The following is a 26,710-nucleotide window of genomic DNA, read 5'->3' on the forward strand; positions in this document are numbered from 1 at the left end:
ACTGTTCTTTACAGGAACCGAGGGGACCAGGGAGGGGCTGCCCACCTTCAGGGCCCAGATCCAGCCCGTGCCCAGAGCACCCAGGCTGTCTCCCAGCCTCCATCCTGCTTCCACCCTCAGGGGCAGCAGAACTCAGGGTGGGCGGCTGCCACACTCTGGAGCCAGGGGACCCCAGCCCCAGGGCAGGATGGTTTGGACACTTCCGGGGACCTTTTCCTCATCTGTAAAGTGGAACTAATATTATAGTAGTACTTCTTTCATGGGTTCATGAGGATTAACTGAATCAATGTCCTTTCAGGGCAGCCGGCCACACGCTGGCCTTGGCCCGTGCAGCCTAGAGCACTCCCTCTTGGCAGGGCTCTGTCTATTCTCAGGGATCGGATTTCCTTGCACTCCAAGAAAGCTCATCTCGTGCCTTTTCTGAGGATTTCTTCCTTTCCAGCCAAGCTCATCTCAGACCTGGTAAAGGGCCCAGGTGTGCCGCTGCCTCTCGGACTTACTAGATGGACGGTTTCTGTGTCAGGAGGTTCCGACTCCAGACATAGGGGGCTGGCTCTGTGCTGTGTGCTGAGGAGGGGACAGGGTGGACAGTGGGCCCCAAGAGCTGAGCATTCCTCCCCCAAGGCCCATGCTAAGCAGGGGAAGCCCCCTGGGATTCACCGGGGTTCAGGGGCCTGTAGAACAGGTGGCAGAGCTCTGATACAGACCTTCGCCTAGGACACAGGGCCCATGTGCCATGCCTCAGTTTCCACAGTTCCTCAGCCTGTGTTCCTTCACAGACAGCCCTTCATTTCCACTTGACATCTGCTGGTCTGGGGGCCAGTTATGTGCGCCCCTCACAGAGCAGCACCTGGACTCTCAGTGGTGACGCCTTTGTGAATATGCCAGTCAACAGCGCCACGCCCTTCCTTTCGGCCGAGTTGAAATGTCTCACCCTAGCAAGGACGGAGCTCTCCTTTCTTTCAGCAGCCAGAGAACCCCAATTCCAATGCTTCCCATTCCTGTCTCCCTTTGCAGTGTTGTCCGGAGGTGGGAGAGAGGAAGACAGACCTGTGCCCACCTCTGCCTCCCCCCGAGGACCACCCGGTCCCTGCAAAGCCTTGTCCAGGGTCCAGGCAGGGAAACTCCAGGGGCTGCGAGGGGGGGTCCGGTCTAGATTCAGGAGATGCCCTTCCCATTTTACAAATGAGAAACTGAGTCAGGAAAAGCTGGCTAGAGGGAGGCTTCGCGGGCCTCTGGATCCTGTCCCCAGAGAGGCCCCAAAGACTCACGCAAGAGACACACACTTTATTTTTCCTTCCTTTAATTTTAAGCAAAAGAAACACAGGGGTTCAAAAATAAAAATTTCTTTTTCCCCCCCTCCCAAAGCTTTACCCCAGCTCCCCTACCGAGACCCCCTTCCTCCCCAGGGGGAAGTAAGAAGCGGGGTGCAGGCATCTCCAGCTGGGGGGGGACAGGGCAGGGGAGGGTGCCGAGCTCGGTGCTGGTCTCTTGCCAATATAAATACACAGGTCAAGACTCCTGGAAGGTCCCCCACCACCCACCACCCGAGCACTCTCCATTTTCTGCCGGTGTCTGGAGAGGGGGTGGGGCGAGGGCCAGGCACCGGCTGGCTGTGGTTTACTGCACCCGCTGGGTGTGCACCCCGCGAGCCTCCTGCTGCTCGTTGTAGAAGAGATGACACTCGGGGTCCCCCCGGATGGTGGGGGCTCCCTGGATCAGCTTCCCGGTGTTGGGGTTCACACACCAGCACTCCCCACGCTGCCCATTCAGAGACATCTTGCACTAGGGAGAAAAGGGGAGAGAAGGGGAGAGTGTGAAGGACCCCCCCCACCCCACAGCCAGCGGTTCCTTCCTCCCCTCAACCGCATGCTTGCTGGGCAGCTGCCCTGTGCTCAGCTGGCGCCGCAGGGGGGCTTCCTAATCTCAAATGCACAGGGGGACACTTGCTAAAATGCAGACTCCCATGCAGGAGGTCTGCGGAGGGCCAGGAATCCTGATGGCTAACGAGCTCCAACGTGATGCTGACACTGCTGGCCCAGGGACCACTCGGATTAGCAAGGCGCTGGGATGCCCGAAGACAAAAAGACGGAGCCCCCAGCCTCAAGGAGGCCCCCACCCAGTGGAGGACCTGGTATACTGGATCTTCGCTGTCGTGGGAGGGGGAAACAAGCTCATGTCACAGTAAGTCGATACGTGCCAGGCACTACGTGAGCAACTGACACGCTGCTCACTCGGTTCATATCTAACACAGAGATTCGCTTAAGCCTCGCAACCACCTTGCGAGTTCGATACGTTATCAACCCCACTTCGCAGATGAGGCTGAAGCACAGACTGGTTAGGCAACTCGCCCAAGGTCTCACAGCTGGTGAGAGGCAAAGCTGAGATGCGAAGCCAGGCACTTCCGTGATGACGGCTGGAGACCCCAGCGTCTCCCCGCTTCGCCCGATCACGCCTCTGTCTGCCTTACGGGAAAGGCACACGTGCACTTCCTGGAGGAAGCCAGGGTGGGCTGCACAGGACAAGTGATCCAGGTTTGATCACTGCCAAGTCTGTGGCCACGTAAGTATAACGCTACCGGGAAAATACCGCATACGCACACTGGTCATTAAAGGGCACGTGAACAGAAAGTGAGGGGAGGAAGGCACAGGCTCCTGGGTGCTTTATAGAAACTTTCTTAATTTTCTCCATTGTACTTATAATACTGCTGTATTACAGTTTTTAGAAACATTTCCAATGGCATTTCTCCATCCCTGACTCGACATTCCCTGAGATACCTGGAAACCAGAGTGGCTACCTGGTCAGTGACTGAAATCAGTGATTCTGAGAGTGGGGTCCACAGACCACCAGCATCACCTGGGAGCTGGTGAGAACTGCAAACTCTCGGTCCCCACCCACCTACCGGGCTGGGTACCAGCTCCAGGCGATGCTAGTGCGCCAGGAAAGCCGAGGTGCGTTGGCGTAAGCCCACCTCCCCTCTCCAAGAGCCCCCACCCCCGACCTGGACACCACGTGCGGGTGGCGGGTGGCTGGGTGAGTGGGGTCAGCATCTGACCCACCTGAGGCCAGAGAGGGAAGCCACACCCCTGGCCGGGCAGCTGGCACCCCGATCCCCGTGGTCACAGAAGTCTGAGTCTCCCGCTCAGCTCAGACCTCAGAGGACTCCGGGTATGCCCAGGGCCTGGGGCCGAGGAGGAGCCCCCCACCCTGGTAGGCACCCACGCTCACCTGTTTGAGGTTGTACAGGCCGTGCTTGTCACAGTTGGGGATGTGCAGGGAGTAGAGGTGCTCCAGAGGGCCCCGCTCGTCTGGAAGGCGCATGGTGGAGATCCGCTCCAGGACCTGGTCCAACTCCTGCTGGCAGGGGGTCTGGGAGGACAGACAGGCACAGAGGACGCTTGCAGTGAAATAACGGGCCACAAACACCAGTGCTGGATGCACAGGGAAGGGACCTTCCCAAGGCCACACACCAGTAGGTGGGACGAGGACTTCTGACACCCAGCCCAGGGATCTCACTACCATACTGTCATGCCCAACGCCCCCCCAAAGAAAATCACACGGATGTGAATTTTCACTCCTCTCCTCGCCCTGTGACAGTGGCTTTCGTGGGCCAAAATGGGCTCTACTTGCAAATGCTGCTCCAAGTGGTCGTCTCCAGAGAAGCCACACCCCATCCCAGTGGCCGAGCTCCAGTCCTCCCCATAACCCACCCAGGGCCACGCAGGAGAGCAGAGCTGGGCGGGGAAGGGGCCAGGGGCAGCCAGTGAGGGAAGCACATCCCAGCAACAGCCAGCCAGCGTCAGGGAATCCACCGTCACCTCTGGCGTGCCTTCCCTTTGCCTGCGTCCCAGGACCAGACAAATGTGCAGGTTTTAGAAGAGGGACTTCAAGAAACAGTGTGTCCAGTCCCTCTCACAGCCAGAGATGCTGACTGACCCAAAGGTCACTGAATGTGTTGGTGGCAGAAGTGGAAAGAAAAATGCTTTGCCGACAGGTAACACAGGACACCCGCCCCGGCTGAGACCCCCTGTCCACGCACTCCCGCCCCTCCACCCGGACGCGGCCCCCACTGACCCTGGCAGGCGGCGGCCGCAGCTTCTTGGGCTCCTCCAGGCCGAGGTGGTGCTTGCCGCCCTTGCCCATCTGCCGGTGCTGCTCCGTGACCTTCTCCCGGAACACGGCCAGCTCCTTCATGCCCGACTTGAGGGGCTTCCGGCCGGCACTGCTTCCGCCCCCCAGCATGTTCATGGTCCCGTCCACGTGGTTCTCCACCAGGCCTCCCTCGGAGTCATCGCCATTGTCTGCCAGGAGACAGGGAGGAAGAGCTCCAGGTCCATCTTCCCCGAGAGACGAGCCCTCCAGGGACCACCTGGACCCCGAACAAGGACAAGGATGGAGATGACCAGCACCTAAGAGCACGGACCACACGCCAGGGCCCGTGCTAGGCAGAGACGTGAATGATCAATTTCAGCTCCGCAGTAACTGAGCTGGGGCCATGAGCACCCTCCCCGCCTCTCACAGACGGAGACGGCAAGGCTCACAGAGGCCAGTTACAGGATCAAGATCACAAACCTGACAGTGGCAGACCCAGGATTTGCATTCAGACTGTCTGACTCCAGAAAAATGACAAGGACACCCACTCTGTTCTGCCCCTACCCACTGAGGTCAGAGCAGAGGAGCGCAGAGGAATGCACCTGCACAGCCCTCACCGTGGAACGGACTGAGCCCTTCCTGGGTGGGACCTCCCAGATTCACCCCCCACGAGCCCCAGGTTAAGAAGCTCATCATTTATAGTCAAAGGGTGCCGATTAGGTGAGCTTTAAAATACTCACACCACAGAGATCACGGGGTATGTCTGGCGAGGGGGTGAGAAGGCAGAGAGCCTCACGGCCACCCAGAATCCAGTTGCCAACACCCCCTGCTGGGTACTCCCCTGTTGTCACCCCAAATTGCCAAACTGGCCCCCACAAAGTCCCCACCATGCTCTGCTCCTAGGCTGCTACAGCACTACCCCATGGATGCTTTTATTTCTGTCTGTCCATCCCCCCAACCCCATTACACCGAGAGCCCCAAGAACAGGAACTATGACTTCCTCAACTGTAGTTTCAGCTCATTGCAGGGCATGAAGCCTCATCAAGGTATTTGTTCTTAAACCTACTGTGTGCACAGCCCAGGTGAAGGGGACTTGAAAGCAGATCCCAGGCTGCAGCACAGCCAGCCAGGGGAGGGTGAGAGAACCCCAATCATACGGCAGAGTTGTGACCAGGGAGACAAGCCCAGCAAGCTCTAGAAGGGCGGGGACGCAAACCACCCAGCCCCAGCCCTAGCCCCTTGGAGACACAGCAGAGCAAACAACCCCAGACCATGCCACCCAGAGCCGCTCGCCTGCAGGTCCCAACAAGATCTGGGTGGGTGCAGAGGGGGTGTTTTTCAACAAATCTTGCATATTTTCTCCCCCTCTTTAATGGGCCTTCAAAAACCATATAGCTCTGATAGCACAAATGAATGATTCTTAAAATATAGTATTCCTACACAAGGGTTTCAGACAAGGCACCTGGTATTTGGCGGTCCCTTCAGAATCCAGGCACCATGTGGTGGGCTCAAGTGGCCACCCTGCTGGGCACTTACCTTAGAAGGGGGCTGTAAGACCCCCTCCGGGTTGTTGTGAGCTGTGTGATGCTCACTCACTCCCCTCTTCCAGGCCAGGTAGTCGCCTGGTGTGGCACTACAGCAGTGCCTGCTGTCAAGGGGTGGCCAGCACGGTCCCCAGCATGCAGAATCCTTCAACACAGGTTTGCCTCCACCCCTCCCTCCCCCTGGGCCTGATACTGGCTGGTCCCCACTAGCCACACAGCACACCCTTTAGAGCCCGGCATGTAGTCTCCAGGGTAGCAGCCTGGTCAAGGGGCCATACTCAGGTGAAATCCCAGCTCTGCCACTTTCTATACCACCTGTGTTTCCCCCACACACTTCCAACCTCTCTGTGCCTCTGCTTTCTGAACTGTAAATTGTTGAATAATAATATTTCTGACTTCAGAGAACTGCTAGGAGTATTTTGGATGCAAAGCAGTTAAAATACAACCTGGGACATGGAAATTCTACATCCATGCTGCTGGTGGTTACACCTTGGATGATGAGGATGAGTAGGGTAGCGTCAGTTACCTGCTACCCCGCAGTGTGGACCCCACCAAAAACCAAGAAGCAAAGGAAAACGGGCCTCTGGGCATCCTAACAGCTGTCACCGTGTCTGTGCATTTTAAAGTCCTGGCATTTTCCACCCAAGATGGGGGAACAAGCACCACATGAGAACCTTGATGGTTCCAATAACATTGCTCCAGTGAGCCTGGTTTCCGAAGCCACCACAGAAGAAAATCAACAAAATTAAAAGGAGAAAGAAAGAATGCATGTGGACAGTGGCAAAAAGTATCAAATGGCATGGAGGAAAGAGGACACTAAAAAACCAAACACAAGAACTCTGGGGACATTCCCTGCATGGGAAACAAGGCCACACCATCGATGACCCCTGGGGACTTCTACATCTGACAGCCCATAACAAGACTTGTGCTGACGGTGACCACGACGATGGGACATCGGCAAGGGGGAGGGGGTTAAAATTTCATGTATTCAGCATTAAAAGACTTCTATCCACAATTGTTGAATTTTAGAAAAATAACACTTGAAATATTTCAATGTAAACCTCTGAGACCTGGAAAATTCTTTTATCTAGAGTGGTTATTCCCTAGGGGCTCTGGGTTTTGTCCTAAAGGAAGCAAGAACTGATGAAATTCTGTTCCAGCAGCCCAGCACCACCCGCAGGGAAAGGCGGATTCAGCGACTGCCTAGGCTGGGCGTGAGTCCTTCTCCACTGTATTTAATCAGCCTCAGCCACCAGCCCCGGAGAAGAGCCTTTTGTCTCCATCCCAGCCACCCAGGACCAACATGAGAAAGACAAAACGAAACGGGAGCCTCCAGGTGCCCTCACGCGAGCCCTGTGCACCTGAGCTCACCCTTGGCATCACTCTCACCGCCGCACCAGCCTGGCTGGCTTCCTGCCCACAGACACAGAAGCATTTCTGGAAACCTCGTCACCCCTTCCAGGGCTTGAGACCGTGTTCTGCTCACGTGGTAGTTGAAGAAGACACCAGCTCTGGGAATCTGCTGGCACAGCACACTGCCACCACTTCTGGAACCTTCCACTGTGTGGGCATGAAGCCTGTGACTCTCAGAAGCTCACCTGGCTCTGCCCTTTTGGGAAGAGGCTTGTCTGCCCGCCCAAGGCTTGCGTTAAGACAGCTGGTCTCCGTTGTGGCTATAATTATATGTTCTCTGGTTGAAGAAAGGAAAGGTAGCTCATTTTTAGTCCTAACTTGGAGCTTCTGGGAAGGCTCTGCTCATCCAAACCCAATGCCTGGAACACCCCGTGGCATCAGGGTCTGTCAGCCTCAGCAACACTGCTAAACGTCTGGACGAGACAATTCTTCATTATAGGGGGCCATCCTGTGCACTGCAAGATGTTGAGCCGCATCCCTGGCCTCTGCCCACTAGCACCCTCCCCAAGCTGGGACAACCAAAGACACCTCCATACATGGCCAAATGGCGCCTGGGAGGCAAAATCGCTCCAGGTTGGGAATCATCGTTCTGGAGTCAGGCTCTTTCTCAAGACCTGGAAGTTCCCAGCCCACTGCCGAAATGACTCCAGCCCCCACATAAAGCAGGTCTAGCTCAACTATATTCCCTACCTACAGCTCAGACCTTTGCCACATCAGTCTACAGCTTCTCAGGGCGGGGCACGGGGGGTCTTCCCTGGGGACCTGCAGCCTGCGGCTCCCTCCTCCCCAAGCCCTCAGACAGTGGCCAGAGAAGCATCCCTTGGTCGAGTCCTAGAGGTCAATCCAACGTTTAACCCTCACAGGCGCTCTACAAACTCTGGAAACAGGGGTGAGGGGAGAGAGGGGCCACACAGATAACGTGCACTGGGGCCTGAGGGCTCGGGGCAAGGCCAGCTTGGCCACCGGACACCACAGGCATAGCGCCTAGGGGTCTAGAAGACCTTTTAAGTCTTTTAAGCCTGGAAGAAAAAAATTAACTTTTAGATCAAAAAGTCTTAATATGCAATATTAATACATTTGTATTTATAAAACCAGCTATAAAACATGGTTTTAAAACATGCTCTTGTGACACAAGGGGCCCACTGAGGCAAAAGTGTCCAGGGTCCACAAATGTCACAATGCAATCCTGGCTCCCGGCCCCAGAAGACAGGAGTCGCTGGGCAGTGTTCCCCAGGACAGACCTGGCTTCCTGTGCTGAGGTGTCCCGACCTCCCTGCAGTGAAGGTCAGCTTGTCCACCCTCATGGGGCCACCTGTTCCATTCCTTTACTGACCTCACCACTGCCATGAACATGCCAAGAAGATCAGGAAATTCATGGGCCTGGTTTGCTGACGCAAGCTCTTCTTACAGGGGGTGCAGCATCTGTTTCTTTCTCTGGAAGGGGCTTCAGGACCCAAGTCCAACAGCCAGCTCTGAACTTCACATCTCGAAGTAGAAGCCCAGGGGAGGGAAGTGAACTAGTTGACTGGGTGATCAGAAAGGATTATAGGCTGAAAAAAGCCCTGATTCCTTGTTACTATTTCCAGCCCAAGAGGTTCCAGAACTCAGCCCCCAAAGTCTAACTGCCTGAGTCTGAATCCCAGCCCTACCACTTAGCTGTGCAGCCTTAGACAAACTCCTAAGCTCTCTGTGCCTCCACTGCTCATCTGTAGCAAGAGGACAAACAGTGTCCACCTCCAGTGGGCTGCAGGGAGGATCCCGAGAGACACTGTATGCACATACGGGGCATGCCTGGCACACAGTAGGAGCACACGGGGTGAGCTCTTAGCTGCGTTCCTTTCCTCCCCAGCAGGAAAGCGCCCACACGGCCCCCCACCCTCACACAAGGGCATCGTCACACAGTACCAAGTTCTTCCCAGATATTCCCTTATAGGCTACAGGAGCGATCCACGGGAAAACATTCCAGATGTAGAACTCCAGCCAGAGATGGAATTTGCCCTCAGAACAAAAATACCAAGTTGCATTTTTTTCCTGCCTAAGAGAGTTACGTTCAGAATAACATTTATTAGGCAACCACTTATGTATGCAACTCTGTGGGCTACGGTGCAAAGGTCACCATAAGAAATGATTCTTAGCAACCCAAATGACATCACTGGAAACGGCTCCAGGCTTACAGAGGGTTGATAGGGACCTCCAAGGCCCCCCAAAGAGACTTTTCCCTATGGATTAGTGAGCATTAGCTCTTCTGCCCTACGGAGCACCAGAGGAAATGGGTCAGCACTAAGGCAGGGAATTTCATGATATATACAGAAGGTTAAGCTGTCCCGAAGAGAAGTAGGGGAGATGATGGAGTGAACAATCCCAGTGCCATCAGCGGAGGGCCTGCAGAGCAGGGCAGAACCCCTGTCCTTGCCTTAGGTGTACTCCCACACCTTTCTGCCTTAGACACCTGGAGAGCTGGAGATGAGAAAGGCAGGTGGAATGAGAGGAAATGGATTACCTGTCCCGTGTTACAGACGACAAAGGACTGCCATCCGGATCTACGGCGGCAAACACATCTCTGCATCATCAGGGGTGCTTCCCAATCGGCACGGGGTCCCTACATTGCCCTTTGCCCCCCCTTTCCTAATCTAGCTGGAACCTGACGCCCCGGGAGAAAGAGCTTTATATCCACTTCTGTGCATTAATACCCTGGTTTTCAAACTTAATTTCAATATAGCCCGTTTTTCCCCGTGTAATTTTGTTTGATTGTAACATCGATGACCCTACTCAACAAATCAAAACCCCTGTGTTCCACGGATCCTTACACTCCTAGAACCTCACTGTCTCCTAGTGGCATGTTCTGACCTCAACGCTCGACTTGGAAATTGGTGATTCCTGATCTGTGAGAGACCTTAAAGCTGTCTTAGAAAAATAAGCCCTAAGAATCTAAAAGCAATCCCCTAGTCCTTCTGGCTTGCAGTGTGCAGCATCGGTTCTTACCCAGGCCTGGTGAGAAAATGAGACCTTTCCCGAAAGCCATCATGCATCTTCCTAATAGCTCAACAGGTCTTCCTTCTTTCTTCTTTTCTCGATTCTGAAGAAACCCTCACCACTTTCCAGCCTTCTCCTCCTATCTCATGCTTACCTTAAAATCTAAGAGCTGGGGGCACCACAGAGATGATCTAACCCAACCCTGCACCTACCATTCCTCCAGTGGACTCAACCTCCTTCAACAGGTGGCAGCATTCCAGGCCTTCAAGAGGAGACTCTGAGTGACGGGCCAGCAGAAGGAAGGCTGGCTGGGCCTTCCTGCTTCCACCATGGCTGGGCAGAACTCGCACGGCTCCTTCTTTGCTAATTTCTCCCAAAACACACTTAGCCTTGACAAAAGGATAAATACTGACCACCACCCTCCCTCCTGCTCCTCCTGCTCCTCCCTAGACAACCTCTCCACTAACATCCTTGGCAGTGGAAGATTCATTAACAAACTCCAATGGGCAGAGAATAGTACCAGTCAAGAGCCCCAAATCCCAGCGTCCCCTTCTGATTCCCTTGTGAATCATAACCCTTTAACCTCTCCTGGCTCTAATTTCTCAAGTCTGAAAAATAAGACTAATAATCTTGCTAAAATAAAGGCTGCTGTTTAGGATACAGTATTATTATCACTCTCAATGTGTGCAAAATCAAGTTTTAGAAGAAATGTGTGGACAGTCTATTTCTTGAATGGGTAAATGAAAGCTATATCTGCTATGTGAGAGGAAGGGTGGGTGATGTCTGATCTGTAGAATGGCCAAATGCATGGAAAAATGAGTTATGAGGGCGTTCTGCAATACTGTCTATTTGCCTATTGCTTCTAAAGCTTGATTTCATTGCATAAATTCTCTATATTGCTAAATATTAAAGCTCTCTGCCATTTGATGGAAGTCCTTGGGCAAGACTGGATTTGCCTAATTAACTTTGTTTACAGAATTTAGTGGACAGAAGGAAAGGAGAAAGGGAAGGAAGGAAGGAGGACAGGTGGGTGGCTAGTAATTGCCACGCATGTGCAGGTGAGGCAGAGCTCATATGTAAACACGCCAACATACACATGAAACAACTTTGGTTGGAGAGAATTCAAAGCCAGGCCCTTCGGATGGCTGATGGCAGTCACCAAACTCCATCTGGCATGCAGCCACTATGTTCCATACCACAGCCCACCAAAAGGCCAGGATTAATAATTCAGGCCATGCTGGGGGTGAGGAGGTAGGCAGAAGTCAGAAAGGGGGTCCTATTTGTTATTTTGTAGCTAAAGTTTAACCTGAAGTCCTTAGTCTCTCTGGGTGAGTGACACTGTTTATGTGTCTTCCCCCGCCTTTTTTTTTCAAAAGGTCAGAGGTGGCTGTGGCCTCTCATGCTGGAATTCGGAACAGCGCACAGTGCGTGGATGTCTGCTGTGGTGTAGGCTGGCACCCAGGGCACATTCCAGATTCTCCCTGTTGGGTCATCTATCGCCCATGGACACCCAGCTTCACTGCAAAGTCCCTTCCCATTCTTTCCACCCTCTGAGCCCCTGCTTCCTGCAAGGGAGCCAGCCACCTAAAGCCTGACGCCTCTCAGACGCCACCGCGTGCTGGGAGAAATCCCAGTCCTTCCTCAGCACGGTTTTCAAAAATTAGGTGGTCCCTCCTCTCTGCATCCCCTTTGTGGTAAGAAGTGACTGCAAACAGCCTCCATAGATGTTCCAGATCCACCAGTGCCCCAGGTGTAAGATGGCACAAGTGGAAGAACTGGCCTTTCCCATCCAGGAACCACCTCCCTACACCCGCAGCTACAACAGGCCTATCACCAGCCGGGTGTTGGAGAGCTCAGTGAACTGTGTCACATGGAGAGCCCAATGGGCACATGCCACCACCCTTACACGGGGAAGGAACGCCTACAGGGGATGATGGAGCATGAAAGGAGGGCAGGGAGCCCCCCATGCGGCCAATGACTCCCCTCCATGCCAAGCCACCCTGAACTCTTTTTGGATTTCCTTTTGAGCACTGGCTCTTGAGTTCCAAGCCTTGGCCAAGCAATTCTAGTGTGGTAGGAAGCGCAATGCTGGTCAGAAAGCCAGAGGACCGAGGTTCGATCCTGACTTCACCACCGTCCCTGAGATTCCGAGTGACACCAGGCAGGGTATTGACCTTCTGCGGATTTCAGTGTGCTCATCTGTAAATTCAGGGAGTTAGAGTAGGTCAATGGTTCCCAAACATAGCTGTTCGTCAAAAATCTTATGAAGTACTTGCTAAAAATAGTGTCCTGGACCCCAGCCCCAGAGACTCAGAGACAGCAAGCTTGGGCAAGGCCAAGAAACCTGTATTTTGGACAACACCCCTCAAGCTCTGGCACTGCCAGGGCCCCCATTCCTCTGTGATTCTCAATTTCTGCCTGAGTTTCCTGAAGCACAACTTGGTGAGGGGAGAAAGATGCCTCTTCTGTTCAAAAGTACGGCCTCACGTGTACACTTTGCAAAGACACAGCCTCATCAGCTTTCTACCCATCGACTCAGGGGTACATAAACAGACACATATGCAGGCTTGGATGCACGCAGGGGGCCCTTCTTGGACAGGCATCATGGAGATTTCTAGAGCATGCCCTCACTGCCGTCTCATCTTGGGCTCCCTCTGAGTGAGCAGAAACAGCACAACCTCTTTACAGCCTCCCTGCCTGTGTGCTCTCTAAAGGGCTGCTTTATAAACACCAGGGTCATTCCTGGAATTGCAAAGACCTGGGGAGGGTCAGGGCTGAGGCAGACAGCTTGAGAAAACAAAAACATGCTCAAATTCAGCCAAGGTCCTCTGGGGCTCTGTGAGCCAAGCTGTCCTTGAAGAGCCAGAGAAATTGATATCAAGATGGCAAACAGCACTATCAGCTTTCACTGCTTTCCATGGGACCCAAAGACTTCTCCCCTGGCTCAACTAAAGTCATCTGGGAAACTGGCAAGGTGGCCTAGTTGCCAAGGCCCAAGTGAGTAGAGCATGCTTTGGTGCAAACTTGGACCAGGGGCCTTGGGAATGGGAAGAATGTGCCTGACACAGCAATTTTGCTTCTCTCTACATGTGCACAAGGGCACATGCACAAAAATGTTCATTATAGCATTATTTGTAGTTGCAAAAAAACTATCAGCAGCCTGACTGGGAAGTCTTTCACTAGGTGAATGGATAAATCAAATCAGTAGGGTAATGCAAAGGAATAATACACAGCAGTTAAAAAGAATAGCTCTGACCTCTATAGACCAACCTAATGTTGAGAGAGAATGAAATCTTTACATACATTTTCAATTTACTTTAACAGAACATGGACATTATTGGTCATCCATCATATACATATTTTTATGCATGCATACATAGACATGTAGATGCAACGTATGCAAACACATGCATATTGGTCATCCATATATATGCATACAAATCTGTTTAGCTAAGAAAGATAAACACTTCACAGCTTCTGTGGTGTCTAAAAAAAGAAAAGAAAGATAAACACTAAGTACTGCATGCTAGTGGACAAAGTATAAACCTCTCACAGTTCTGGGTAGTAAACTAGTGTTCCTGCGTTGTCCTTAGTATTTTTCTGCATTTTTACAATTTTCTTTTAAAAAGTTGCCTCTTACACCATCCACCCTTCACCTCCCTTGTCAAGCAGGGGTGTCAATCAACTTGGGTGCCCCTGGAACCTGCTGCTGGCTGGAAGAGGACCAAACAATAGTGACATGGCAGACTTCACCTCCACTCTCAGTAGCCAATGCAATGTTACCAGGGTCACCTGCCCACTAGTCAGAACCTGGCCGTGGGCTCCCAGCCAGTTCTCTGTCCCATGAAACACCGAGAAATGAGTCAGAGGAAGGACCCAAAGATAACAGAAGAGGGTCACAGAATCTAGAAGAGGGAGAGGGCAGAACCAAGATGATTCAGGCCTGAGACAGAAAGCGAAGGGACAAGCTCACCCTGGTGCAGCTCAAAGGGGACAGTGCAGTGGAGACACCTGCAGGCCAATGATACCCGATGCAACGGACCAGAGAGAAAGCAGCCCTAAACTAAAACAGGAGAGATCCAGGTTAGAAGCCATCCAAGAATTTCATAAGAAAGAACAAAAACAAGTTATAAATTGCACATGGGAAGAAACTGTACAACTCTCCTCTGGTATAGTTGAGGAGGAACCTTTTGAGGAGAAAGAAGGATGAACAACGTGGCCTCCAAGTGTCCCAAGGCCACGCGACTGAGTCGATGAAAGGCATCGCGGGGCAAAGTCCCCCAGTAATTTGACTCAACTTCCCTCCCAGCACTCTAGCCCTGGTCCGCTGGCCAAAAGCCGGGGTCCATGTTTCTCCTTCCTCCTCTGAAGGATGGAAGCTTCTTGAAGGCATAAACCTGGTTTTACCTTTCGTAGAGCTTTAAAAAAAATTATACATAATAAAAGAAGGAGAGAAAAGAAGACATTCTGTGTGCTCGATTTACTTTTTTGGAAGGAAGATACTGTGCTTTCTTTTTCCAAGAGTGAAGAAGCAGATACCTGCCGGACTTGATTCTCTTACCCCTTACCACCATAAAGGGACTTCATTATTTAACGTTAAGATCTTCCCACGAGCCTTGGTCAAAAGGCTAAAACAGGCACCATTTGCACAGCATGTATACACATCTTTACTGACTCGGTTTCTTCTTGGATAATGTTCAAGTTGTTAAAATGCTTTTCTTGTCCCCCTCCAACATCAAAAAGCATGTGCTACAGGTGGTATGACCACTGCTTTTGAACACAGTCTCTGAGCTTGCCCGCAGTGTGTATTCAATGTTCACACATTAGAAAAGCTGACTCTCCCAAGAGCACCAACCAGTTGCCCTGGAGAACTTTGTTGCATTAATCCTTCTTCTGGCTCCTCTGGCCTCTCCGCCCCATCCAGGGCTCGTATCAGCGAGAGTGGTTATGGGTAAAGAAAGGCAGTGAGCAAATGGAAGCCTTAAGTGGGATGGGAAGACACTGCCTCTCCCAGGACCCACATTGAAACAGCTGTCCCCACACTCAGGGCCAGTGGTGCCATCCCACAGCCCAGCTCCCAGACAGCAATTAAAACGGAATCCTCCCAACCTCTCTCCCTCCACCCTCCCCTTCTTCCCGCCTCTTCTCCGCCCCAACAACACTGCTCCCAGACACTCCAGGCCTGACAAATTGAACCCAGAGGATGTAAAAAGAAATTTAAAACCTGCAAAGATGTCCAGGATTGCCGGCCACACTCTCAAACCAGCACAAGAAGTGTCCTGAATATAAATAAGTGTTTTTAAATAGGTCACCATGCTTTTCTCTGTCTTCAACTAAAAGTTCACTAATCGTGTCTGATACAATACTGCGTCACATCCGTTGCCTTCCTTGGCCACGTTCTGTTGGTTTAAGAGGCAGCAAACCAAACCAGAGCCAACCAGCAGAGCCTCGAGTGAGAGTCCTACCTTCCGGGGCACAAATGGGCCCAGGCGGCCATCAGCACAGTAAGGGACAATGACATCAGGGCTGTGCTGCCCACTGGAAAACCCTCAACCACTGACTCCCCTCTGGACCCAGTAAAGGCTTTCCAAAGCCGCAGCTGTCCAGGTGGGCCCCACCCCATGGAGTAAGCCACACCCAACAGTATTCTCAAAATGACCAATCAGAAAATACCTAAAAACAGGCCCTTGCCATTCTCCTGTTGTGTGCGGAGGTCAGAGGGAGATGAAAAGATGGGGTCAGAACCAGCACTACCTTATTTCATTATCTGAGTTTCTGTGCTACGTGGTTCGTATACATAACTTTGTTTTATTATCAAGCAAGCACATGAGGTTGATAATTTCTTATCCTCTCTCACATTTGATAAAAGAGCCACAGTTTGAGGGTAGCTGCACAAAGTCACGTAGCCAGTGGCCGAGCCAAAACCAAAGCCCAGTTGTTTAGCTCCATAGCTCTTAACCAACCAGAATGGCATCTGGCCACATCCCGTCACTTGAGGAAAGACCCTTGACCATGACCTTTTAACCCCAGGGCTTCAGGGGCCCAGGGCTTCAGGGGAGCTATCGGTCATATGCCAGCTGCCCCACCCAACCTCAAAAGCCTGAGGCTCCAGTGAACCCATCCCAGCCCCCCATATCCTGCCTGACACCCCTCCCAGCCCTGCTGCCATAAAAACCCACGGCGTTATCACGCAGTCCCAGGGGCAGGGCACAGGCACAGGGGAATTGCCATTTTCATTTTTCCTTGGCCTCAGGCACTTTAGAAAGCAAGTTCACCATCCAGAGGCAACTTGGCACCTCCGTCCAGAAGTAAAGACAATGGCCCTGAAAGAAACTTCCTGGAGAGTTGCGTAAAGGAACATTTTTGAGAAGTTATGCCTTAATTACTACCTCCCAGGGAAAAGGAGCTTTTCCAAGAAGCAGTATATAATTCACTGCTTTCCTGCATGCGTGAGTCTGACAGAGAACCGAGGAGCACTGGCGTGAGAATCCGGAGACCCAGACTGCATTCTGGTCTGCATTTACCTTGGCATTTGAACCTGAATGCAGCCTTGATTTCTTCCTCTGTCAAGTGGGAGGAATCCCAAGGCTAAAACAGAGCTGAGGGGGGAAAAATGCAAAACAAAAAAAGCCACTGGGCTTTCTGGTAGACGTGGACAACATCTAGAACAAAGCAAATTTAACTATTATTTAATCATTTACCGTTTGAGGTGACTCTCTTTGCTTAGGACTCTCTGCACCCCAAACCCAACCTGGATTTCTGTAGCCAGAATATGGTCAGGATGGCACATACCGAGCAGGCTCCTCCTGCTGCCTCCCCCCACCTTACCCAGGCCTTCCGGGGCTCAGCCCCCTCCCCCTGCCACTTCTGGCTGGGAGAGCTCAGTTCCTTGAATGAACACAGGCTGACACACCTTCACCCACCCACTAATTAGAAACCTCCCCAGGCTTCACTCCGGGCCAACTTCCCCAGCGCCTGTGGGCCAATTCCTCTGCCCGGCAGCTGGCAGCTGGCCAGCCCCTGCCCCCTTCTCCCCAAACTTCACTCCTTCCTTGCCTCCCAACAGCCAGGAAGAGATGTGGGGCTGGCGGCCAGAAGGGCCCCAAGGACTGCCAAGTGTCCCTCCTCCCCCAAAAAAGAGGGAAGGGAAAAAATTCCTGAGTACAGTCGACTCTGTATTTCTTTCCGGGGGAGCCGGTTTCTGAGCAAGGTCTCCCTCTGAGTTGTGACTGACACCCAGGGGCTGAGCCAGCCAAGATCCTCCCTGGCTTTGTCAAGGAACAGGAGTGGCCACAGGAGGGGGAGGGAAGGGCCAGGGGTCAGCAGTCGGAGGAGGAGGAGGAGGAGGAGGAGGAGGAGGAGGAGGAGGAGAGGTACAGGGAGATGATCCTTTCTCTAGGAGAGAAAACTAAATCTCTTGCACCCCACACAGCCTGCTATTGGAAGGGGTGGAGGGGGGAGTGAGTGGAGACACACTGGAACCTGAAAACCAATACATTTCCCTGGACTCCCCCATCTGTAAAAGATGCCTTTCCTTCCCCCCACCACCATGAAAGAGCTCAGAGAATCTAGGAAGACTAATCCATTCGGGCTTCCCAGTGGCAACACCGTGCTTTGCTCCCACTGTCCTGGGTTTCTCCATAGTATACACTGGCCCCAAAGACTCAAGTGTCTGCCTTCTCCACCTTCCCAGAGCTTTGCCTCATTAGATGCCAGAGAACAGAGACGGCATCATTGCGCACAGACAGGCGGCCACTCAGAGGGCCTTCCAGTATCACAGATGGAACCAGACATTAGGTAAGACCCCAGCACTCCGAATACGGCCCCCCAACCCAGCTCAGGATCCTTGAGCCCCTGCAAAATGAGATGCTGCATCCCTACTCCAGAGCTAGTAAACTCTGGAGACAATGTCGCAAGCAAATGTCACTTTTCTGTAAAGAACATTCAATTTCTTTGCCAGGATCACGTTCATCGTATTCTGGCATCCTAGGTTCAGAGGTTTGAAAGCCCCATTTTCCTGGTGCAGGAAATGAGTGCCATGAGGTCTTTGACTTTGATGACTGCACAACTGCACACTCACTCTACGTGCTGTGTTAGGAATGCAATCCCCAACCCACGGCGTGCAGACTGTTAGGGACTGGGTCACCCATCTGTGGAAAAATTGTCTTCCATTAAACTTGGGAAGTGAGGGGCACACAGCAGGAGGTGAGTGGTGGGCAAGCTTCATCTGTCTTTACAGCCCCTGCCCCCATCACTCACATCACCACCTGAGCTCCGCCTCCTCCTCCCCAGTCCGTGGAAAAATTGTCTTCCATGAAACTGGTCCCTGGTGCCAAAAAGATTGGAGACCACTGTGTTAGGACCACTCTGGCTAGCACTGACCCTATTTTCTGAAGCCTGGGTCCTAGCAGGTTTCCCCTGGAAAGCCCTCTATACAGAGAGTACCTTCCCCTACCCTGAGATGTGGCCTTGGGGATTCTCCAGTGCTCTGGACAACGAAAGCAGGGAGGTCAGGTCCTCTAGCATTGCTGGCCAAGTGAAGGTGAGACTCAGCCCTGTGTCACCTGTTAATGAGCAGCAAGGCTGGCATGAGAACCCAGGTGTCCACTGGAGTCCCTCCCACCCCCATTCTAGGCAGTGCAGAGAGACGCTCTCGTATCAAGTACGGTCAGTCCCAGACATTTGGACATGGGTCCCAAAGAGCATGCCTAAATCACCCATGAAAGACGCAAGACTGCCGTCCACAACCCCATGCTCATTGTCCACTGGGTTTATACTGCACTTGAAGTACAGTTCCATGACCCTTTCCACAAAGGGCCTCACTACAGCCCCGTGAAAGCAGATCAGAGAGGTACAGACATTTCCATTTTATAGGGTGAAAAGATGAAAATCAAGTGACTCATCCCCAAAATACAAGCACTTAGGTTTTATACGTACTGTGTATCTTTAAACACACACCCGCACAGGCACCATCCGATGAAGTCAGTACCATCGATTTCTGATTTACAGAGAAGGAAACTGAGGCTCAGCGGGACTACATCTCTTACCCCAGGTAACTAGTATGTGGTAGGCACCCAGGATTTGGACCTCCAGAGGTGAGTGGCCTGCCTGACATGTGCGGTTTGGCCTTCACTTTAAGGGCCAGCTAACTGTGACAAAGGAGATGCCACTTGCCAAAACGAAGGCAGCCGACATGAATGAGAACCTACTAATACTTTCCATATGACAATCACCCTAACATGCCCTCCAAGAACGAGATGACATCATCCTTAGTTTACTGACGGGGAACCTGGCATTTGCAGAAGGCCCTTACTTACCACTCGGGTCTTAGGAGATGGGTCTGCACTGGAACCCAGGCCAATGTGACAGCAAAGGCCAGGCTGCTCCCACCAGCATCTGCTACCTGTCCACTCCTTACAGAGGCTGCCCTGTCACCCTCTTGTCTCTCTTGACTGGCCACTGCATGCTGGCTACTTGCATTTTTGAAGTCCCCAAGCTCCAGGACATGGGCCTCTCATTGGAGGGGAGGGAATCCACATAACCCGAATCTGGCAGTGGTTGGCTGTGTCCCATACATCACCTGCACACAGCAGGTGGCCAGGAGCAAAACTTCTGGCTGTCAAGGTCAAAAGCTATTTTCTGCCAACAGCCCAACCCCCTGCTCAGCCGTGGAGGCAGAGGGTGCAGAGGGGAGACAGCCAGGTTAGTCTCTCCGCTCCTTACTTACCTGCAGAGTGGCCCCTGCCTGATGCCCACTGTCCACACCCATGACACGGAGGTGGAAGAGCCTTCCTTGCAGGGATGGTGAAAGACAGGAGACCAAACACGCAAAAAGTCAGCTCATAACGGGGTGAGGACAGATGGGAGGACGGCCAATCTCCTGGCAGCTGGCTCTCCTCTCAGTAAAATGCCGGCCAAAGGTAGCAAGGAGAAGCAGAGGGGCCTACAACATCTGCCAACTGGGTCACCGGCTCCCCTTGTAGATTAATGTATCATCCCCTCTTCCATGCTTTGGTCTCAGCGGCCACAATGCAAGTACTAACCACCGTGGGAGGGACTCTCCCATTCCTCAGCCTACTGAAGTCCTCCCTCAAAGCCTGGTCAACCACTCTCCTCATTTAAGGATTCGAATTTTTTCAAACATTCTAGTCTCCAATCACCTATATAGTAACCCTCTGACTGGAACTCAGAGGAAGGCTGGGGCCACCATATTTCCCACTCCCTATTTTTGAGCCCTGCCCGTCTTACCTAGCGAGCAGCCAGGTGTTCTCGCTGGGCCAGCGAGAAGGGAGAAGGCTGGGAGAGAAGAGCACGGTCTGCAGGGACCGAGGGACAGGATGGAGAATGCTGGGAAGGGCAGGGGGCATGGGGAACACAGAGAGGGAGGCCGAGGCCAAAGGTACTCCCTGGATATGGACTCCCTTAAAAAATAAATAAATAAAACAGTCCCCAGATACACAGATGTTTAAAAAAAAAACTTCAATATTTTTCTTTTTTGTGGTACAGTGCTGCAGCACGTGAGGAAGACCAACAAAACCAATTGTGAGTGTAGCTCTGCGATCCACATACGTTCTGCTCCTCCTTCGTTCCCTTCCGCAGCCCCTGCCCTGCCCTTCCAGGCCCTGTACATACTTACGCTGTTCTCCAATCCATGAGGGCCAAGAATTTTCAGAACTTCCTCTTATCAAAACTTAGCTATTGTACGTCCTATCTTCTATGGCAGAGAACTGCCAAGTGGAGAACCAACTGGAAGCTAACCTGATCCCCGGGCCAGAGAACAGTGATTCTCTCAAAACCCTCAAATGTCTGATAATGTGAGATGGGACATGCTCCTGCTCTCAGGTAACCCAGGGCATTTTTATAGGACTAATTTCCATGTGATCTCCTAACCCAAAGTAATGATTTGCCTGAAAATCTTATCTTAAAGCCCAATGCTAAGGTAGGATAGCAGTGAGAACCATCTAAGCCTCCCTCTTCCCTGTGCCTACCAGGAAACTCGATAGCCCAATTGGCCAAGAGCTGTGGTGCAGACAGATCCTCATGACCACAATGAACGGGTTCTTCTTCCCTTCTAGACTCTATTACCTATTCTAACCCAGGCATTCCTTAGCCCTGATTTGTAAGATACTTTAACATTGCTATATAGGATTTTTTTTTTTTTTTCTGAAAGCTTCCTCAAATATCTTGTTTAAGGAATTGGGTCATTATAACTACACAAAGGGACCTATCACAGTAATCGTTTTGGGTATATGCGAAAGGTGGGTAGGGAAACTTCCAGCAAAAAAGACCCAATTCTGCGACTTCCTCCAATCCCAGCCCATCATGGGCAAATGGCAGCCCCAGGCAGCAGTGGGAGACAGAACACTGTGAGCCTCCCCGTCCAGAACCTGTCGGGCCACGCCCCTTTAACGGGCCCCGCCTCCAAGGCCAGGGTGCACAGAGCCACTTCCTGCTGGGTCTCTCAGAGGGCCCCCGGGAGCAGCCCTCCACCCCCTGTCCCCTGCTTCCAGCACAGTGGTGCCTGTGACTCAGGCAGAGCAGCTTAGCACGGCTAGTGCTGGGAGTGCCGTCCAGATGGGGGGAGGGGCGGCGGAAGGTAGTGGTGTTAACAATCAGTGACAGTGGGTCCCACTCATTTCCCCAGTCTATTTTACGACTTTGAACTCGGTATGCAAATTTATGCAAAGCAGTGCTCGGAGCCAGAAGTCCCGTTGCTTTTTCCCCCTCTTTTTTGAAGCTGCACTGAACCACTGTAAATCAGTGCTGGCCTCTTCTCCCCTTCCTTCTCCCCCAGCAACTGCAGATGCACAGCCTCCCCGGTCCGCCCGCCTGTCTGCCCTGGGACTTTGAATGACTGCACATTTCTATAGCACCTTTATATGTGCAGCGGGCCAGACGGCCACTCTGGGGCCCCGCCCCCCGGCATAATCCCCGGCATTGTACGCGGCAGGGAAGGAGGCTGGGGAGACACCGAGGGAACCAGTCCAGCCCGGCCTCGATTCTGAAAGGGCCCGGCCTGGCCCAAGCCTACTCCCTTCTCTTCCCCTGACCTTTCTAGGCACTTCTGCCCACTCCAGCACCAAACACACCCACATGATTTTAAAGTCCCGGCTTCAGGCAGATCATGGGGTCCTCCTTCCATTTTTCTTTCAGGCCTGCCCACCCCTGCCCTCTAGTCTGACTTCACAGTGTCTTTGAACCAACAAGTCCCAAGCCATCACCCCCATGGATGCAGGCTCACCATCACCCACTTCTTCCACCGCCTGCCTGCGATGTGCCCACCCCCACCCCTACCCCCACCCCCACCCCCTGCATCCCTGCCATCCCCAGGAAGCCAGCAGCACAGCCCCTGAGTCCTGGGAACAAAGACAAAAGAGCTAACAGCAAAGCCGGAACTGCTGGGGTTTGCTGCCTCGAAATAAGAGGGTATGTTTAAAATTCTCAAAAGCAACCTGCTCAAAGAGGAATGCAGGCTGGGGGTGGGGGGGATGCTCATTCTTCGGAGGGGAGAGGAGATGAGAGAAGGAGAGTAGAAGAAAGCAGGATTCAGTGCTAAGGTCTCATCTGGGCCAGTCCCCACCCCTCAACTGGGACCCCAGCACTCCACAGAGCAATGCCAGGCCCTGCCCCAGCCCAAGACCCTCTCCACAGGAGCCTCCAACCTTGTCCCCTCTCTTCCCTGCACCCCTGCAAGCCCAGGCTTCTCCCCAAAGAACTCTTCTCCCCCCAGCCCTACTCTTGTCTCAGGCACCCCTGATGTTGGTCACTTCTTTGAAGTGTACCCATTGAGCTTCCATCCCCCCACCCCAACTCCTGCTTAATGTCCCCTTCTCCCCAGGCTGGAGCACAAGAGAAAAATGCGGAAGGCGTCTGGGCACTGGGAGGAGAAGGCTGAGGAGGCAGCTGGGGCGAGCTGGCGGAAGGGAAGTCCCATAACCAGGCAGAAAATCCAGAGTGACATTCTTCCCATGAACTCACCGCATTGTCCCCGGGCTCCCCTGACAACCCCTCCCTACCCCGGGCTCCAGGGAAAAGTGAAGGGGGGGAAATCCCCCGCATCTGTTCCCGCATCTGTTCCGGGCTAAAGACCCTAACCTGCTTCAGGGATTTGGAAGCAGGAGAATTGGTTTTCTGGCCTAGACTGAAACGAATGAAGAGTGAAAAAAAAATACTAAAACATTAGGAAGGAAATGCATCACACGCTTTATTAAAACAGTCAACATCCAAACCATCCAAATGATTCTATGAACTTAGAGGCCCTTTGAAAAGTTCACTCTGCTGAGGAAGATGTTTAGTTTGCCAGAGTTCAGATCAGAAACCGATCAGGACCGCCCTGGTGGACCACGGGTGGGAGGGTGATGAAGAGGAAAGGGGGGTGGGCACCGTCCCAGCAGTGAAGGGACTTTTGGGGGTCTCTTTCCTTTTCTTATTACTTTCTAAGAGAAGCAGGAGGGAAGGGTTAATTTCCAAAAGGAAGCGAGCAAGGGAGAAGAAGGGGACTGGGGTTCCACTTAGAGGAAGCCCCAACTTGCTCTGTGTTCCAGGGTGAAATGTGCCAGAGAAATAGAAGAAAGATTTCAACTCTGACCCCTAGTTCCATTCTCAAGGAGAACAGGAAAAAAACAATAGCAGCCCAGAGGAAGGGGGGAGGACTGTATGGGGGGGGGGGGGTTACAAAGACCGCAGAAGCCGAGAAGCAGGCAAGAATGTTTTCACTTTTCTTTTTTTTAAGTTTGAGAAACTTGATCAGACTCACTTGCTTTTTAAACAACAGCAGCAGGCAGTGGACACATTTCACCACTGTCTCCAAGAGAAAAGAAAATAATTACAGCTTCCTCCAGACCACTGGGGCAGGAGGCTTTCATAAAAAAAAAAAAAAAAAAAGGAACTCCCTAGAGCCTGGTTGTGCCCCTCAGATAACTTTTGGGGAGGGATGAGGGCCCCTTAACAAAGAACCCCAGGGTCCCCATTCTATCGGACAGGCAAGGTCCCTCAGTTCAGGATGGGGGATGGGAGCGTAACACAGGCTGGAGTAAGAGCAGCTGCTTCCACCGCCCCGGCATCCTCCTGCCTTCTGACCTGGAGCCCAGATGCTAAACTGCACAGCCTGGCTGTCGCCGTCCCGGGATCGGAGCCGGCGAGCGGGCTTAAATTACACTAAGTCAACTGCTGGGGTCTCCACTTCGTCTCCCAAATGCCTCCTCTTATTTTTCTTTTCAACCTGGTAGCAAGAACCCTCTACGCAAAATAGTACCGTTTCTCCCAGGCAACCCACCCTACAAAGTACCGACAAGTCCTTTCCTCCCACCTCACAACCCCAGTAGAAGGAAGGGTCCCTCAGTGCGCCGGCGCCTCCCCCTACCGCCCTCTCCTCATCCGAGGCTCCCGGTGTCACCGGCACCCGGCAGCCTCCGCCTCCCAGCAGCGATCCCACCAGGACCCTTGGCCGGCAGTCGCCGACTCAAGCAGTGCCCCACATAAGCTTCGAGTTCCCACTCCCGCAGATCTAGCCAACACCCTCCTCCACAGTCAATCCCTCCTCCAGATTAGAAGTCGGGGTACGTTCCACCCGGGGAAGACTACGGCGACAGGGGTGCCTTTCCTGACCGCATTCATCCCCACCAAATTAGGAGCCAGGGCTCTTCCGTTTGTCTAACTCCAGTTCTCCTCCCCGGGCCTGACTTTCGGGTTCCCGCTCTCAGCAGTCCCCCCAGCTCGGGTCAGGGACTCCGCACTTCCACCCCTAAAACAGCCCCTGGGGTCCCGCCGCTCTCTCCTTCCCCGCCCAGCGGCCGCCAGCCAGGCTCCCCAGCTGCCCTCCAAGTTTCTTCCAACTCGCTATCCCAGACTGCGTTTACCTGCAACCTGCTCCGGGCTGGCGCCGTACTCGGCGTCCCGGCGCTTTTCGCAAGTGCCCTCGCCCATGACCAGCGCCTGCAGGGGCAGCTCGGAGCCCGGGTGGGGGTAGCAGCGCAGCCCCTGGGCGCAGCGCGGGGTGTAGACGCCGCACGCCTCGCCCTCCAGCCGGGCGCACACCGAGCAGCAGCCGCAGCCCGGCTCCCGGACGAGCTCCGCGCAGGGCGCACGAGCGCCGGCGGCAGTCCCGGCCACCGCGGCGGGCGGCGCGGCGGGCGGGGGCCCACAGGCGGCCAGGCGCTCGGGCGTGCAGGGCGGGCAGCGGAACAGCACCTCGGCGCGCGCCCCGCAGCCACCGCCGCCCGCGCCCAGTAGCAGCAGCAGCGGCGACAGCAGAAGCGGCAGCGCGAAGCCGCTCAGTCTAGGTAGCATGTTGGCGATAGGGAGCGCGACGGCGGCGAGCGAGCGGGCAGGTGGCACGGCCCTGCGAGCGCGAGAGCCGCCTCCTCCGCTTCTTTCTCCTCCCCCGCCGCCGCAGCCGGGTCCTAAAGGGCCTGCTTCTCCCCGCCCCCTGCCTTCTCCCCTCCCCCTTTTGGAGACCACCCCCTTCCCGCGGCACTCCCGCGCGCCGGCACGTGCATGCGCGCACGCCCACTCGCCCACCTCGCAGTTGGTTCCCGGCGCTGTGGGTCCCCTACTCCACCCCGGCCGCGTCCCTCCACGCTCCTCTAGCCCTGGCTCCCTGACTCCCGGTGAATAAGAATAACTTGCAGGTTGGGGTAGGATCGAATTGGGAGTGGAGAAGAGCGGGTGCTTTTGTCTCCTTTCAGTTCAGTTCGGAAGGACTTAGTTGCGCGCTCCCCTCGTGGCCGCACCGGGCTAACTGCCCGGGGAACACAAAGGACATAAGGCACAGTCTTGACCTTCAAGTCGATTCAGTCCCATCACCCCAACTCCCTCCATCCTTGGGGTATCACCCTCCGCTGACATTTTGCTTCGGACAGTGACTTGGTATCAGGTGGGTCTTACGGAGGTTCAGACCGGTCTAGACCAGGCTATCCCCAAACAGCCCCTTTTAGTGAGCATTGCAGTTTCCCAAATCTGGGAGCTCGTGACTACAATATATGAGGATCCGAAGTGCAATTTCCGGGCACTGTTCCCTTCCTCTCCCCCAAACCCCTCCCTCCCCCGCCCCGCCAAAATAATCCCTTAGCAACTTGGGCCCCCGCCTACAAATCCCGAGGCATTTGCTGCAGGAGACGTCCCTGAACACACTGCTGCAGGGGTCTTGGAGAGGTCAGATCAGCCCTCCAGGTGTGGGAGATCGCTCTGGGGAAGGTCATTTATGGCTTTCTCCAATAATACGGATGGACAATTATGGCCTCCCTTCATTGTTCCGTTTGATTTACTGAGTCTCTTTCCAAGCTGCCCCAACCCCCATCTTTCCAGGCTGGACTCAGCCTTAATCATCACCCATCTTGTATTGTGGCCCTAACAAAGACCCTTGTTAGAGAGATTCTTTTGGTGAGGGATGAACCATTAAGCTGCCTCCAGCCCAGGTTTAATTTTCCAATATCTCAGTGCCACCCCCCTACCCCCCACCCCTGTCCCACCTCACCAGACCCCTCCACTCCACTCTTTCTAACTTTAAGGCTCAGAGCCTGTTTGGTTCTATTCAACAGCTATTTAACCAAGTGGCCACCTGGCTCTGAAGGTGAGCTAGATGCCTCCAGGAAGGCAAGTTCCTTGTCTTAAGAAACTAAGAGTTATGGGGAAGAGTTTGGTAAGTAAGTCAGAGGCTTTGAGAAATATTCCGCTGGAGAGGTAATGGG

The 26,710-nt window shown here is 53.4% G+C and overlaps 1 protein-coding gene across 3 annotated transcripts; it reads right to left on the reverse strand.

The window, feature by feature from the left end:
- Nucleotides 1-1,285: 1,285 nt before the first annotated feature.
- On the reverse strand, nt 1,286-25,982 carry IGFBP2 (insulin like growth factor binding protein 2). 3 transcript variants are annotated; one of them, XM_069467315.1, is made up of 4 exons: nt 25,802-25,982; nt 4,075-4,301; nt 3,229-3,369; nt 1,286-1,785 (listed from the first exon to the last, which is right to left on the reverse strand). In XM_069467315.1, exons 1-4 carry the CDS (start codon nt 25,866-25,868, stop codon nt 1,621-1,623), a joined length of 600 nt encoding a protein of 199 aa, XP_069323416.1. In that variant the 5' UTR covers nt 25,869-25,982; the 3' UTR covers nt 1,286-1,620. The 3 variants fall into 3 exon arrangements, with proteins under 3 accessions (XP_069323416.1, XP_069323427.1, XP_069323408.1); XM_069467326.1 differs by having other exon boundaries at nt 25,542-25,982; XM_069467307.1 differs by lacking the exon at nt 25,802-25,982 and adding an exon at nt 24,881-25,399.
- Nucleotides 25,983-26,710: the final 728 nt, after the last annotated feature.

The sequence above is a fragment of the Eulemur rufifrons genome, chromosome 1 (genome assembly GCF_041146395.1).
Source record: "Eulemur rufifrons isolate Redbay chromosome 1, OSU_ERuf_1, whole genome shotgun sequence".
Classification (NCBI taxonomy): Eukaryota; Metazoa; Chordata; class Mammalia; order Primates; family Lemuridae; genus Eulemur; species Eulemur rufifrons.

What these genes read in the sequence shown, in the direction of transcription:
- IGFBP2 (XM_069467307.1), bottom strand. Translation starts at nt 25,310, where the DNA reads ATGCTACCTAGACTGAGCGGCTTCGCGCTGCCGCTTCTGCTGTCGCCG. An exon ending in TGCGGCCGCCGCCTGCCAGG is followed by an intron (nt 3,370 to 4,074) that starts GTCAGTGGGGGC and finishes CTGTCCTCCCAG; the next exon opens with ACCCCCTGCCAGCAGGAGTT. An exon ending in GCCTGTACAACCTCAAACAG is followed by an intron (nt 1,786 to 3,228) that starts GTGAGCGTGGGT and finishes TTTTCTCCCTAG; the next exon opens with TGCAAGATGTCTCTGAATGG.